At 44.4% G+C, this 16,825-nt stretch overlaps 1 protein-coding gene across 5 annotated transcripts in view; it reads right to left on the bottom strand.

Annotated features, from left to right (window-relative positions):
- Positions 1–3,012: 3,012 nt before the first annotated feature.
- Positions 3,013–16,825, bottom strand: part of CYYR1 (cysteine and tyrosine rich 1) — a 64,181-nt gene continuing 50,368 nt past the window's right edge. For all 5 annotated transcript variants that reach the window (XM_054186785.1, XM_054186790.1, XM_054186768.1 and 2 more), the window contains 2 exons: positions 12,944–13,101; positions 3,013–9,827 (listed from right to left, as the gene is read on the bottom strand). In XM_054186785.1, coding sequence (XP_054042760.1) covers positions 9,694–9,827; positions 12,944–13,101 — 292 coding nt within the window. In that variant the 3' untranslated portion in view covers positions 3,013–9,693. The remainder of the gene's footprint in view (positions 9,828–12,943; positions 13,102–16,825) is intronic.

Here is a 16,825-nt window from a genome sequence, read left to right as displayed (position 1 = left end):
TACACGGAAACTAGCAAAGCATATGTAAGGGAAACTACAAAAAAACCCCAAAAATGCTATTTTGTGATTGCATTGTCTCTAATAAACAGAGACTGTGAAAAGGTATTATGTTTGGTATCAATTATTCATATTTCCAACAAGTAACCGACACATCCTCAAGCTACGACTTCCATCCACGCTGGCTGTAAAATACCGTTTTCACTATGACTGGAATGGTGGTTACTGGCTGTCAATTAAAATATATATCATGTACCAGGCAATAGAAGCTGACAACACCAGGAGGAAATAACACTTGACAGCCACTTGGGAAATATATAGGCAAGAGAAGACTGAAAATTGCTGAAGATCTTTATCTACAGCTTCTTACTTTTAAACACTGACCTCCAAGATATGAAGAACAGAAAGATTTATCTGTGCTCGAAAATTTCCCTTACCTTCTGTTGTTCTGCTTCTTTTTCATAACCAGGATCAATGAAATATTTCTAATTTACAGACTCCAGTATGCAAATTTTAAAGAAGCGGCACCAAAGTCACTCGCACTGCCCAGCATGAAAAATTCCTTTTAGCAGAAATCCTTGGCTGTCGTTTTCGAGCCCTTGTGCCCAGGGTGGACTGGACCTAATTACCTGAAGTGAGGAAGTCCTCAGGTGAAGCCCAGGGAAGATTTATCATTTTGTTTGCTTAGCCTTTAGATACACTGCAATTGGCCTTTCATAGTAATATATCATTGGTACAGGAAAGAGGATTTTTTTTTTTCAGAAGCCGGAAATTCAAACAAAATATTCTCAACCCTCGGGTAGGCACCCAGATATGAAGATGATTTACACAAAAAACCCCTATACTGTCTAAAAAATTAACAGTCTGGAGATTGCAGAGTTGGTCATATAATTGCCTAACAGTTCCCAAGGCTGCAGCTGCTTGGAGCTGTGCCCATTCCCTCTGTCCGCGCTGTCACTGGGCTCCGCAGGAGGGCGAGGACAGGCAGAGCTACTGCCAGAGGTCAGCCTGTACTCCGCTTTCTTACTCCTGGGGCATGGAAGAAGCAAATGGCACAGATTTAATTGCCCTTTTCAATTGCAAAGGTTGAAAATACCAGCTTATCAGATTGATATAAAATAAGTGTATTTCTGGATGTTGATCCCACTTGCCTTAACCCAGCTTCATCATGCAAGTCTTACGTGATGGTCATGGTGAACAGGGCACCAGGCAAACCAGACACTTTGCTCTGTCTAGACCAGAATTATTCTTCTGTCATAGACCGAACCGATCACTGTTGTCAGATACCTCATCGGATACCTTGACTCTCATCAGATACCTTGACTATCATGATCAAAGTAAGTCTATCATCCACAGATGGAGAAGTGCTTTAAAACTTCAGTGAATCTTGAGCTCCTACTAGTGGGATGCTTTGTTTTCATAGAATCACAGAATGGTTCAGGTTGGAAGGGACTTTAAAGATCATCTAGTTCTAACCCCCCTGCCCTAAGCCAAGATCTAAGATCTAAATCAACCCCTTTTATTATGCCAACTGGTGTCAGAAGGATCATTGTCCAAGCTTACCACTGAGTAGATCAGGCTCAAAAAGGAAATCCTCTGCACTTACCAGTTAGAGAAAAAACATATATTGGGCTCCTGATCTTTTTTTAAATGAGTATGACAGGTGTGGAAGGGATAGGGACATCAGGATGCTACTCTTCTGGCTTTAAAGACAAGCATCAGTAAACCTACGTGTTTATGCTGTGACTTTTCCCAGGCTTCTTGATTATCAGGTCAGTCTTACCTTTCTGCAGGACTTCAGTCTTCGAGACATACGGCATCCCCTCTCTGCACCGCATCACTAGTCACAGCTTGTCTTCAATTTCACTCACTGAAGCTGACCAGAAATTACAATCCCCGATAAACACCAGCAACCAGATGGATTTTAATGCAAGTAAGTATTGGCTCTTGCCAAGCTGACTGACTGCCACGTCCCCATTTGTTTTGCCAAGCCCTGCAGAACCAGGGAGCAGCCACTTGTACTGCTGGGTGTGAGGACTCACGGGGTGGGAGAGGGAAGCCCTCCCCAGTAGGGAAGGATTGCTAAACTGCCCTAGTTTGGTTGTAATCACATAGTGAGAGCTGGTGGAAACTTTGTTTTACTCTACCAGTCTCTCAGATGTGACAGGGACCACTTACAACTTGCCATAGCCTCTTGTAGATTATGAAGATGGATATATAGGGCTAGTGTAGCAAGGGTTGTGGGTGACAGCCTGCTTAAATAGGGTTTATAGTTTGTGGGTAAGGAGCCCAAATCTATCACCCAGCTAGGATGGTTTATCTCCAAGTTCATCACTATGTGTACACACACATAGAATCATAGAATGGTTTGGGTTGGAAGGGACCTTAAAGACCATCTAGTTCCAACCCCCTGCCATCGGCAGGGACACCTCCCACTAGACCAGGCTGCTCAAAGCCCCATCCAGCCTGGCCTTGAACGTGTATCCACTGATTTCCCAGTCCTGAATCAGACGGCCAATCCCCCACCCTCCACCTCAGAGGAAGAGCACCACCAAATGAAGAACAGCAATGCAGCACATAATGTATTTATTTTCATTCTTAAATCTCAAGAACTTACCTGATGAGCTCTCAGCTGAGGCACGGTAGTGGAGGCTGCACTACCACAGCAATTCTTTGATGAATGCCCAGAAGAACTCTGCCTTGTTTTTTAAACACAGAAATAATGATGATGATAATTGACAAGGGCAGCCTCAGCTGATTTCCCAAACTCTTGTTATGTGAGGTAGCAGGTACAGAAGCAACCTTGTCTCTTGCCTGTCAATAAATGGCAGGTACCCTGGTATCCCTTCATGCCTTGGCAAGCAATCAGCCACCCCAAGCCCATTACCATAACAAAGCAGCTCACTGCTATGATACTCAGCCTCAAACAAGGGCCAGTCACAAATACACAGATTTATTCCACCTGTATGTTCTGCATATCCCGCCGTACAATCTACATAATCTGTAGTTGTCGAGTTATTATTCAAGCTTCAGGGTATAATGAAAGTGTTTGAGTCCCACTACGTAGGTCCACTGGATTCCCAGCCACAGATGAACATTTTGTTTAATTAAGCACAGACTAATCACCAACAAGTTACCGCCTGTGTAAGACCAAAGAACATTAGACATCTAAAAATTAAGACAGGAAGTGTATTACACTTCAACAAAAAGGGTAAAAACAATTTCCCAGTTGAGTGACTGTTCACAAAGGTCCAGACACGAAGCAGGGGGCTACAGGTACTGAAATCACAAGGCAGCCCCAGGGAACGTCTTGGCTTTGCAGTTGCGCAGATGGCCAGAGAGCACCCTCCCCATCCATTAAAGATGCTCTCCAGTGAAGGCAAACAGAAACATTCAGAGAAGAGGAGACATACTATCAACCTGATAGCTGACAATACACAGGGAAAAAGACATTCCTTAGACCTGAGCTAAACCAGAAAGCAGATGTAGCCATGACTTCTTTGTCCATTTCCCTTTCTTCTTGTTAAACTTACTGACCACATACACAAGAGTTTCATCACAAGCAAAGCTTGGGCTGAGGGTGATCTCAGGATGGCTGCCGGACAGCTGCCCTTCCTTCCCTGAAGAGGAGGCGATGTTTAAAACTAGAGTTGGGCTGACTCTTTCAGAGCCAGGCCCCTCCCGGGACGCTCCTCACCGTGGTGGTGCAGGGAGGCAAGGGCTTGGAAAGTGTTTCCTTGTGATCAGCGCTCTTCGGAAAAGCTCTTTGGCAAAGCAGCAGTAAAAGAAGGACACAGCCCTGAGGGATCTTGAGGGTGCATGTAAAATAAGGGTAATTGAGATGAGTCACCGGTAAATATGCTGTTAATATAAAAAAGACAAGGCAATTTGGATAAACTGGCGAAGGTTGTACCAGCGTTCAGATTAGTTCCTGTAAAGGAGGACTTCCCATCAATACAATGAGGGATCTAATGAGAGAAAGTTGGGGGTGGTTTACTGGCCATGAATAAAATGGTTTTGCCTGTGTTCCTGAAAATGAACGTAGCATAGATGTGTTGTGAAGGGCTAAGATGCGTTGTGTCATGGGCTACGAATGGCCAGCTTGGCATTAATGCAAGAAGGGAAAACTGCCTTGAAGCGCCCCCCCTCCCCCCAGCAGGTTTCTTGTGCGTGAGCAGAGGGCTCAGGTGAAGACTCAGGCCTGGGGAAAACCTGCATTACACAGCTCCCACTTCAGCCTCCCTCCTGCAGCCTTTGGCTCTTTCAAATCAGCTGCCTTCGCTGGCAGCAGGCCAGCTCGCCTCCATGAAGGAACCGGCTCCATATGCCAGGCTGACAAAAAAAAAAACCCACCTTCTTCAGAAACATCTAAGTCTTTGGCTTTCCTTTTGTTTCTGTTGGCTTTAGTCCATTCTTAGTCATCACTGTGATGGCAATGGCATCCCAAGGCTGCCCTTTCCTAGTCTCCTCCAAGGTCGCAAAATACTAATAGTGCATAGCATAACAAAAATAATTCACATTTTCCATTTCCATTTCCAGTGCTGTGTAAATATTGACCATTTAATCTTCACAGCAAACCAGACAGATAAACATTTCTGCTCCAGTTATTGCTTCCAGCACCTTGAGTTACAAAGTCTCTGAGCCAGAGCTCCCTGGATCCTTCTCTGGGCTGTTCTCCTGATGGCATGGCCGCTCCTCAGCGCACTCTGTGCTCTTTGCTTTCCCACTTCCTACAGCAACAGGCACTGGCAGCAGCACCAGCGAGCCGTCCTCTGTAGCTCATACACAATCAAAAAGCCTTCACCATCTTGTTTCTCACCGTCTCCTTCCCTTTTGTGAAGTGAGGTACCATCACCCCTCCCTTCTTCAGTCCTCTGTGTGTTCATCTCTTTTGGCTGCACACCAAAATCATGACGGGGTGGGAAGGGTGTTTTTACAATAGGTGCACTGGAATCCAGGCTTGGACCAGGGATCTGCTCTTCTGACCTCAAACGTTGCTGCAACATAAAACCCACCCGTAGACTGGGGGTAGCCACTGGACAATAATAATGGGGACCACTTGATGTAAGGTCTTGGTCATTATTTTCTCAAGGTGTTTTGTCCAAGCACTGACATTTCAGTGAAACTGAAGAAATACATTCAATTTCTCTTAAATCTTTTGTGCAATTTCTGCCTCGGGGTGTTACATACTATTACTGTGTGCTGTTAAATACCTGTTGTGTTTTATTCCAAGGTGACTAAAATAATTATTTTTCTAGTTACTAAAGTATTTGGAGAGCTTCCAGCATGAAAGTGAATACAAAAATGCCAAACATGTACTATTCTAATAGACAGTCATCAGCGCTTTATGAACTATCCCATTACACCCAAAAAATATCATTGTGGTTTCACAAAGGGTCTCAAGAACATTCCCTTTAAATTGAAAGACTCTATTTCTACTATACCAAGAGCAGTGTTAATATCGATCCAGGTGCTCTGTGGAGCAATCTAATCTTTTCATCGTGGCACTATTGAAAATCTGGTCTAGTACACTGGTAAAACTGCATCTTTCAAAGTTACCAACATTAAAAAAGCAAATCGTTACATTTTTCATTAATTAAAAAAGGCTTATAATAGCATTAATGATTCTTTCATTGGAGTGTGTCATTTAGGTAATGGCAGCCTAGCACATTAACTTCCCTTGGCTTTGCCTTGGCCTTTTAACTCCTCCAACTGATTATTACCTAATTTGTAAAGTCTCCCAAATGGGTCATTAGCCCTTAAATACATTTCTCCTGCTGTTTGGTATATACCCTAGAAACAGTAGGCTGTCAGAGAGCTAACTGGTTTGGAAGTAGCTCTTCCTGGGGAAAAAAAAAAAAAAAGTTAAAGAAATGCCAGATTAAATTAAGTCTGTGAAATGAATCATGGCTTGAAATATCCCCGATACATGATTAACTAAGACATCACACAGAATGTATTTTTTTCCACAAAGGAGGACTGGCACCAGCGTGTATGCAAGCATATGTGCCCTTGTAAGCACCTGCAACTCCTGCTGCTTCCAACCCATAACAGCGCCCGTGCAACCAGGCAGTCATCTAATGTGCTAAACTAGGAAACCACGGAGAAAGGCTGACGGCACCAGGTCCTGTACTCCTGACACAGTGACCTTCCCGCTCTGCCTCCCCAGCTAAGCCTCGAAATTGTGAGTCAAAAGCAGAACCACCCGAGATCACAAGAAAATCGATAGCAACCCAAGACCACAAGAAAATCAGTAGCATTTGGTCCAAGTATATGAACTGCCCTGGGCAATGCTACATTCACCACCCAAATTAGCGATATTGTCCACCGCCAAGCAAAAAAAGCAAAAGATCACTTGGCCTTTCTCAGCCATAGATCACATTCTGGTATTTTTTTCTCATTTTCCAATATGATGTAGGGCATGAGACTGAAATAAGTCGGTGTGACTAAGTAAAAACTCTTTGTACTAACCCACTCATCTGCAAGGAATTCATGTGAAACAGAATAAATGACTACTGGCCAGCAGTATCTGCACTGCAGGAACTTTGAATATGGAGGGAGGTATTGAACAAATTACATGTTTCCACACAAAGAAAATAACACTTAAGGTATAATAACACTTCAACTTTTTCAACTATATAAACTAATACAACTTTAGCATTAGCGAATGGTCCCACTCATTTATGCAGCAACAACTTTGTTCGATTCCTTTACTTTCATAAATCTTTCAGACTCCCTCCTCCTCTTTGGCTGTCTCAGCTGGCTTGCTTCTCTGTACAAGTTCTACCTGGTTTGCTGGAAGGGCAACACCTTTATGTTTTATGTCCTCAGCAAGGACAAGAGATGTGATGTCCTTTGAGATAAAAATCATTGTCTGGTATGACCCAACATACGCAGATCTGCAGAAGGTTAATTAACATATTAAAATCAACATCCTCACTAGTGTTTTCACAGCAAACAAACAGCTCTTTATCACTATTAAATTCTCAATTTCCATATTTTCCCCTGGAATAAGCCACATATACACTGTAGGTACTTCGGTCGCTGTGACCTTTGTGCAGTATCATCAGAGGCAACATGCAGTTGCAAAGCTGAAGAACAGAGGACTCTGTGATCAAAGACTTCTAGTTATTTTCCAGAAATGCCTTTTTATTTAAGAAATCTGCTTTATAACTTGTTCTGACAAATCTCATGGCTGGAGAAATTCTTCCTCTAAGGGAAGATTTACGATCCATAGGATAGTTTTCTTTCTCTGTGTTTTTCAGGAGACTGGACTCGTCAAATACAAACTGCTCTTTGATTTGTTTGTCTGCATGTTCAGCACAAAGAAATGAAATAGAAGAATGGGAAAAATGACAATACTCTTTATCTATAGGTAACTTTTTGGCACAGAAATATCATCCGGTGTGATCACCTGGAAAGTGCTGAGGTACTAGCGTAGAATGATGTGGTAGGAACAGATTTCCCGCAGAGAAAACTGCTTATTCTGTTCTTCACGCTGGCCACCATGTTGGCAGGCACATCAATACCCTAGCAGATGGTTTTGAGTAGGGACTGCCAAAATACCGCATGCAGAAGGTTGCCCTTCATGGAAGGATTTCAATTGAGGAATATCCACCTCTTGAGAGGTCATGGTACCAGCTGAAATGTCACAGGGCATAGCCCAGAGCAGGAATAGCTGTAAAGATAACATGTTCGGGACAGAAATGAGAATACAACTTTCCTTCCCTTGAGAAGACTCCAAGGAACGAGCAGCAACTAAAACCTGTGACACAGCTCAGTTTTCCTCTGACTGGTTTGCAAATGCTCAGGTGGCTAATGGGCTGGTGACTCAAGGCTCAGTTTGGCCAAGGGCCACAACACAGATCTTCTGAACTTACAGCGTCAAGGACTGAGGCCGCTTGCGCTTTCAAGTGAGGTTTCGAGAGGATAAGCTTAGTCAGCCTGGAAAGGACAAATACAACTACTAACCCTGAGCAAGAACAGTCAATAAGGTCTTGTTTACAAGAAAGCCTCTGAATAACTTTTGTGCTCAAAGTTAAAAGGTTGCTTGAGCTCTTCCCTGAATCAGCATTGAATGACAAAAATATCAGGCCTAGGGGTCGACGAGAGCTTGTCAGCTGACCTCACTTGGGATATGGTACCACCTTTTGCAAGCTGTTTTTTTATTCATCAGTATGCTGGTATACCTGAAAATAAGATGAGGGCTACGCTGGAAAACATTTAAATATGTTCTGATCTCTGAGAATCAGAGGTAACCTGCAGTCTCTCCCTCTGAAATGGACCTGATGCCACAGCTGTCCTAAACTGTCGGTGCCATATTTTTTGTCACCTTCCGCAATTTTGGCTGTAGCGTTCTCAAATTCCCAGCTACCCAACTCAAACTAAGGACGTTCGTCACTTTTAAATCCCCAAAGGGAACCACTGTCTTTGTGTTTCACATATAAAACTGAGAAAAATACTAGCTTTACCATTGAAGAACAATGCTTTAGGTAACCGGATGCTCTATTCTGAAATCAAATAGCTGCTGCTGAATTACAGTTAGCCCCATAAGTATATGGAACGTTTTAAATCACGAAGGCCTGTATTTCACATAGTAGAGATTCAGTAATTTTGAACAATATGTGTGACAAATGCAAAAAATATTACCAATCACTTACAGTTTTAAAATGCCCAGGACAACATTCAAAAGTAATCTGATGCTCACAGTCTTTCTGCTCATTGCTTTGGTTAGGCTGAGTATAATTATTATTGGTAAACAATATGATTTGTTTTTTAAAAAAATAGTCTTTATGCGAGTTAATTGAAGACAAACTATGATGTTGTAATATTTGGGTTGTATTTCTTCTCCCACTTATGAATTTCCTGATTCAGTTGTTTGTTTGTTTGTTTGTTTTTTTAAAATCAAAGTATCATTTGCTGATATAAAAAGCATTGTAGCATATTCCCAATGTATACAGTATTTAAGTCCAGGTAAAAGTAAATCAGCTATAAATTAGTGTATTTCACATATAAAAATGCTCTTTGTGTTTACATTTGAGGCCACAAACTAGTCCCAAACTGTTTAAAAGTTGGCACTTAAAACAACCTGCACATGGCTAAAAATAGCATCCATCATTTTTTGGTTATCAAACAACTCCAACAGCACTTCTCTTTGTAATATGCTTTTCAGACCAATATGCACAGCTGATCATTGGGCATTATCAGCCTGAAGCAGAAACTGAAAATAGCTTCAGTCTTCCTTGTTCTTCCTTATTCCCCTTATTTCAAGGAAAGGCACGACACCTGAAGACAACAGTTGGAGTTTTCTGCCAGAATAAGCCCCATGCGCTGCCTTTTGCGCTTTGGGAACAGCTCGTTGAACCGTTTGCATCACTTGCATGTTCTTACATGGGCAGAGCCCCGGTCCCACCCACTGTAGAGGGCTGCGGCTGAAGCCAAGCACTGATGCAAAGTACTGCTCATCAGGCATTAACTTACAGGAACTGTTTCTTTGGTCACATGTTGTTTAATCATGAAACACGATGGTCTGGAGCGGACAGTATTTTTCTTCATCCTGGCCATGGCAATCCTCACAGGTTATTCCAACACCTGGTGTTGATGCAAACTACATCCTATGTCCCTGAGCTGACAGTATTTGTCCCAATGGTGCTGGCTGTTTCAACAGGCTGTTAATATCCATGTCAAGCCATGTAATTATTTCCCTGAATATCCAGGGTAAGGAGGGGGTGGGGGATACTGTATTGAAGTCTGTGGAGTTGGAGTATAAGGTGGAGGTAGGTCAGCTGGGTACTCCATTTCGTATTCGTAACTGTATGGTGGTGGAGCCACTGAAATGGGAGAAAAAAGAAGAGATAGTTAAAAATCTTTTTTTCAGAGGAAGGCCCCCAAGTATTTCCTAGTTGACATTCAGACTTCCATACAACAGATGTAAAGTCTCCTGGCAAATGCGCTCACTCTTTTTTCAGGCTGTCATTATATAGTCGCTATATGTCAATGCAAGTCCTTGCTTATTGCCCTGTCCTTCTCTGCTTAGCCATGTGCCCACCGACATGTTATGCTGGTAACAGTGTTTTGAGCGGCCACATGGCAGATGATACCAAGGTGATGTGACAGAGCTAAACTTTTTCAGGGGAGGAAGGTTGGGTTTTATCAGATCCATCCCCATTCACCCCCTTCAGCAGCAACATGGACTTACGTCGTCTCAAATTAATGGTGTATCCAGGGCTGTTGCTGATCTCGACAGACCTCTCGACCACCCTCTGGATCCCCAGGAGATGTGTGCCACGTCATGCCATGCCATGCCAAACACAGCTGAAAGCTCCTCACTGCACAGCAGCGTCACACCTTCCAGGGCAAATGCTGGACATCTTCCCAGGATATTCCCTGGGCTCAGGCTGAGGAAGAACAAAGCTTTCACCGTGTTTACCCCTATGGAGACATCTGAGGAGAGCCCTCCATTTGTAAATGGTGATAAATATTCACAAACAGCTGAAAACATTTTCTCAGCTACTTCTAATAACTTTACAGAGGAAGGATGAATTCCGTGATCAAGAAGACAATAAATTCTGCAGAATGATAGCACGGTAGGAACCTAAGGCTCCGTATCAAGACCTCATGAGAGTAGTCTCTACAAATTTTAAGGTCCAGAGCCTGCTTCTTCTCTGTTCATGTCATCATGGATGCTCTCCTAATCTCTTCCTAGATGCCTCAGGCAGACTGGCAGTGAAACAGCACTTGAATAGAGAGGAGAAAGAAACCTAGGATGTTTGTGGTAGGGGATGAGACCCAAATCCCAATGTGCCATGTAAAGCACTCCCAGCTCTCTGAAAAACCATCTGCGACTGTGTCTGAGGCCAAAGGAAGGACATCCCCTCGCTTGCCGTTCCTGTTTAAAACAGGTAATGGCAGGGGGGAGGGTTGATCACAAATCCTGCGGCCAAAGCCAGGTCAGTCGTTACTCCAGAAGTGTTCATGACAACGGGGAGCAGAGAAATAATTTCAGAGCTTCCCCATCCTCCAAAATCCTGCTGCTGCTGAGAGGAAGAACTGCTCGAACTAATGTTTGCAGCAGGAAAGGGGAGCATGCAGAGTCAAACTCCTGGAGCTGGAGAGACAGGGGTGAGTCATTGCAGGGGCAGACTTGGGGAGGAAAAGGCTACAGCCTTGGAGTCTTCATTTTGCTCTTGTTTTTACAGCTTGCAGCGACTATTAGATTCTGAAATAGCTCTTCAGCAACTCATGGCCGAGAATATTGCAATTTTCTTTCATTACCCATCTCTCTATGCAAAACAATGTTGCAATGATAAGGATGATTATAGATGGTTTTAGCTTAACTAGAAAGTAAGAGCATGAGAGAGAAAACAGACACTCAGAGCAGTCAATGTGATAAAGGAACACATAATAAATATTGCATAGCTTGCCTGTAAGTATACATAATGCACCTGGGGTTTGCTGCAACCTTCGCAACAGGAGGGAATATAAAGGCAGGGAATCTCTAAGAGTGGGATGAGGGGACTTCATCCGTGAAACACCATTGCCTTTTGTTGCAGTGAACTCTCAAGTTATCCCAAGGCGATTGCTCCCAGATTTGTAATTAACAGTGTCACTGGAGCAAAGACGTGGCTGCATTACATAAACAATGTTATGCTGCTTCCAGGGTCAGCTTTCCTCTTCAACAACAGGGCCACTTTCACATGGTGGGGAGTCCAGACAAATGAGCCTTGCAGACCTCAGCTGGCTGGGTGCGGATCCACCTTTGGATGTACCCCAAAGGCTGGGGTACCACCTTTGGTCCTGTACCTCAATCCTAGACTGCCACGAGTTGGCAAGTGTGTCGCAGAGGGTGGCTCTGCACAGAGCTAGCTCAGGTGCAGCCTGATGTACCAGTTCCCACTCACTATGGGCACAACTGCACTGCAGCAGACCCATGAGAGGAGGTGACTCTCCCCTGGGGTGCCCCAGAGCCTGTGACAGCTTATTAGCTCAGTGCCAGATCTGACTAAAGCTCTGTGCCTCCCCTGGTGCTGCCCTGCACCTAAAAACACATTACACCAAACCAATGTAAATCCACAGAGAAGCCTGCGCTGAGCACGTCCAGCACTAAAAGCCAGAGCTAACAAGCACCGCCAGATCTCAGCTAACTTTGACCAAGGCACTGTGAGCATCTCTGCGCCGCGCTCCAAGTTCCTATCATTTCAGGCAGGGTGCCAGGAGGATGCAGAGAGCTCGCTCCGATCCAGCACCGCCTGCCAGCCAGCAGTCCCTCGTGGGACACACAGCAGAGAACACACCGCAAAGGCGCTTGGGTGCCTTTGTAGAAGTCATCAGGGATCCCGCAGCACCCAGCAGGGTTTGTGAGCTCTGGCCGAGTACCAGCCAGCTCGGGCTGCGTTGGACTCCACATGGCACCACTCAAAGCCTTTGCGCTATGATCCACAGACCTTATTGTCCAGGTTTTCCCCTCTCTGTGATATGCCAGGCCCCCATTGTATCAGACAATGAAAGGGAGCCGACTCCACGTGAACAAGAGCAAATACAAGAACCAGAACACAAAAGAAGAATAACTGATCTGTCGCCAGAGAGCCTCTGGCACAGGGAGAAGGTCTATCCTGCACTATGCAGCATCGCCCTGAGCGAGGTCCCAACGTGCTACTGCAGGCACCGCTAGCCATACAGCTGTGTGAGTATGGCACCCCGCCAGACCTCATTAGCCCACTGAGGAGCTGAATAAATTAGCCCAGGCAGAGCGCTGCACTGACGAACGCTGTGCACACGGAGCCGTCTTGCGTTTCTCAGCAGGGAGTCGTGCTGTTCCCCTCTGGACTGAGAAGAGCCGGCTGCTGTATTCACGTCCCCCATTTACTGCGGAGCCGTAACTATCCAACGATATGCTTCTTACCATGAACACGGGCACTCATGCAGGGGTGTTATTTTGCTTCCTTACCTGGGTATGTACTGATAGTGTTGATGTGCGTAGTTCGGATGACCCCTACTCGAGTCCCACGGTTGTTCTTCATGCACATGCAGATACAGATGGCAATCCCGGCAATCACTCCCATTATAAATACTATACCGAAAACAATTCCAGCTATTGCAGTGCCTCTGCAAGGGGAAGGGAAACACGCAGTCAGTCTCAGCCAAACAGTGTTTACAAAAAAAATTCTTTTCTCAAGAGTGGCACCCATTTGAGAAAAAAAAGGACATATTTATTACTGAAAATGCTGCAAATTTTGATCCATCAGGGCACCTGAACAGAAGAAATGAAAGATCTCTGAGACCAAAATGAGAAACTCTTTCAAAGTCGCCTTTGCAATCGTGCCAGATCGCTCTGCTGATTTACCATACATAGAATATGCCCATTCAAGGCCTTCTGAATTCAACAACTTTTAAATATTATCAAGAATAATTTCTTCCCTTTCCCCTCATCACACAAGACTTTTTTTATTTCCCTAAAGGCATCGGTATGATTTTCTTTTGAAAAGAAAGACTAAGTTATCCTCAGTAATATATTCCAGAAGCGTCCCGAAGAGCTTGCATGCTGTGCTTCCACAGGAATGGTTTTGTCATTGTTTTATCTTAGGTCAAAAAGTCCTGCTGCTGCGCTTCTGAGCCCACAGATTAAGGAGAGACTCCTCTTCTTGAGGATGAGCAGCAAGAAGCAAAGCAAATGCCCACTCTTTCACACATCTGCTGCTGCAGGCAGCGTAAGCATTTGAGGCTTAAACGATTTCTTTTAAAACGGTCCAGAGGAAAGAATTTAGCTCAGCCCCTTAAGTAATGAATCAGACTTGCCTTGACATTATATACAGAAAGGAAAGGAAGCCTTATTGCACTGACACATGGGAGAAAAACCTCACCAAGAGGCACAGAAGAACTCCCAATAATACTGAGGGCAAAATCAGCTTTTCTGATGAACCCTAGTTCACTCAGGTTTGTTGTCAGGCGCATAGGCAGTGAAGCATATGTTACATGAAAGATGGTATTTATAGCCTGGCCTTTTTATGAAAAAAACCCGGTGACTTGCCAGAAATATTCTTATTCTGTGCATCTCTTCATCTCCCAGCAAAGATTTCAAATAACAGCCTTGCTGGTAACTTTTTTACTGGACATTTTAATCAATCCAAACTGATAGTCTGTCAACATGAATAAGCTCCGCTAGGAATTGTTGCAATGCAGGGAATAAAACAGGCACTGCAATACGACAAAGACAAATATTAAAAGGAGTCTAAACCACTGTTTGGCTTCCCCATACACGTGTGGGAATAAGCAGCAGGCCTGATTTTCAAAATGCTGCTAGCCTACTGGCTTCCAAAAAAGTTAACAGTCAGGAGGGACTCAATACTTGAAAAATCCGTCCTTCTATTTAGGAACCTAAATATGAATTTAAGAGCCTGTTTTTAGGCCCCAGCTATTGAGGAACTTGGCCAAGATTTGCAGTAGAATTACTGAATTACATAGCAGAAGTAAACACAGACAATTTGCTGTCTTACTAAAATACACTGCCAGGGACCTAAATTGCTCTCTGCTGTTATGTAGCAACGAATGAAGAGTGTGCAGGGAGAGCAAACCTGTTAATATTTTGCAGAATATATAAAGGCCTAATTTATGAAACCTTAACTCATGGCAGCAAGCACCTGTCCATAAAACCAGTAGCTCAAGACAGGGATGTGATCAAGTGCTTTGGTATTAACCACTATGAGCAACTGAGAAACAACCCTCCCCACCCCCCTGCATCCCTGATGGTTTGCATCTAAGGAAAAGATAATCCAGTGCTCTTGGAAGATGTGATCAAGACACTTCCAGTTTTCCCATCCAGCTCTCTCTGGGAACTTTATCTCTACCTTGAGAGAAACTGCCCTATAAGAAAACAGTTTGATGCAGGAGGAGACACTTTAACACAATACTCTCTTCATTCCAGAAAGTTTTCTTATAATACCACAACTAAAAAATCGGGCATAGTGCTAGATACCCCTATTAAAAAAACACAAACAGTGAATCACTAATGCTTTTGCTATGCTCATTTAGTGGATGAATCACTGTGCTCTTTGCTGGGAGCATTGCATTGCAGAGTCGCAGGGAACTCTACTATGCTGAAATAATCCCTCTCCCAGGTGGAAGACGCAGAACCAACCACTACTGGCCACTGGCCTCAGGTCCTGCATTGCATTTCTGCTTCGTACACAGCCCACTGCTGCCCAGCTCCTGAATCCCAGGCTGGGTTGCAGGAGCTGATCTGCCTGGCTGATCTGCTCCAGTCTCAGAAACCACAACAGTTTCTTGCACGTCTAACCAGCTACACCCCCAGCAAAAACCAACCTCCATCCTAAAGGCTGACAGAGGTGGGTAGCAAATAGCACACGTTACCTTCCCAGCGCTAAATCCAAAGTTCTGTATTAACAAAGCCCATTTTAAACACAGTTTAAACAGCGTTTGTCTCAGCTGTCTTCAAAGGCAAAGGTGTCCCATTTGTTGCAGACGTGGTCAGCCAGATGCCATTCAGTCATCTGCCCTGAGCGATGGGTTGCGCTCTTCAGGCACCGGTGCCTACCCGACAGCCAGCCTCACTCCCAAAGCCCCCTCTCCTCTTCTGCATGAACAGGAACTGCTCCAAAGCAATATCGCTCCTCTAATTTAAATGACAATTCCACGATACTTCACATAAGATGTAAGAGTGTTCATACGGAAAGGAAAAGAGATGACAAAAGGTCCGATACCACCTTCAAAAGGAGTTCCCACCTTTCCTGAGATATTAAGCAGATACCTATAAACCTGCCAGCTTGCTTTGGGTGACAGAGCTGAGATCTGAGGATTCACTTGCAGTCCCACAGCTTTTCCTAGTGCCCCTTTGGTGGTGCTGGCTGACTGGCACTAACTTGCCTCTGCGGCAGGGCAAAACAGTGGCAAGGCAAGATACAGCTCTAGAAAGCCCATCTGTATCTGCCCGCATCTGAAATTCAAAAAAGGCTGAAGTCCACTGGCAGAACTTCCAAGGTGGAAAAGGCCTCTCAGTCTAAACACGACTATACTGGAAAGCAAAACATGCTTCTGACAGGATAGCAAACACAGGTCAGCAAAATAAGGAATACCCGCTAAAGCATTCTTTTGCTGATCCCCACCCTAGCTCCTGTTGGTACAGCCATGAACCAGAAACAGAAATGGTCACCAAAGGAAATATTCACCGGCTTAGCTCCGCTGAGGAAACTGTTAAGTGCAAGTCTCACTCACGGTTCTGAAATCAGGACAAAAAAGCAGTTTAAATAGCTAGACCCACCGCTGCTCATGGATTCAGGTTTTCACACTGCAGTGGTAAATTTAGACCACCCATGGATAGTTACGAAAAGAGAGCCTGAGATACGGAGCAAAAAATGTAGGTCACTTTTTAAATCCGGTTACAGCCTGAGTACCAGCAGAAAGGCGCTTGCTGGTCTCAGTGGGCTTCAGATCAGTCCCAGTGCCACACACGTGAAACTGTTCTAGGAATCGAGCATTTGAGTTGAAAAGGATCTGTTCGAGAGGACTTCAGGAGATGGACTCTCCCAAATACCTGTAACAGAGTATATATAACGCTATACCACTCTCTGATGGTGAGTCAAAACGTAAACCCATCCTGAAATGGAGATCTCCAGGCCCTGCCATTCACAACAGCCCCCGGTATAACCAGGGGCACTCTGCCATTGACCATCAGGCTGCACCTTCTCAGCACCGAATCCTGGCAGGGTAACAGTCGTGCAGTAGCTGTTCTGGGCACACAGCACAAAAATAAAAAATAATTGCTGGTTCTTTTTGTGGAAAGCCTGTGGTATGATCAGAATGCATGAAGAAAAAT

The sequence above is a fragment of the Rissa tridactyla genome, chromosome 1 (assembly GCF_028500815.1).
Source record: "Rissa tridactyla isolate bRisTri1 chromosome 1, bRisTri1.patW.cur.20221130, whole genome shotgun sequence".
Taxonomy (NCBI): Eukaryota; Metazoa; Chordata; class Aves; order Charadriiformes; family Laridae; genus Rissa; species Rissa tridactyla.
The sequence above is the reverse complement of the archived record's forward strand: the minus strand, read 5'-3'. Positions and strand labels throughout refer to the sequence as shown.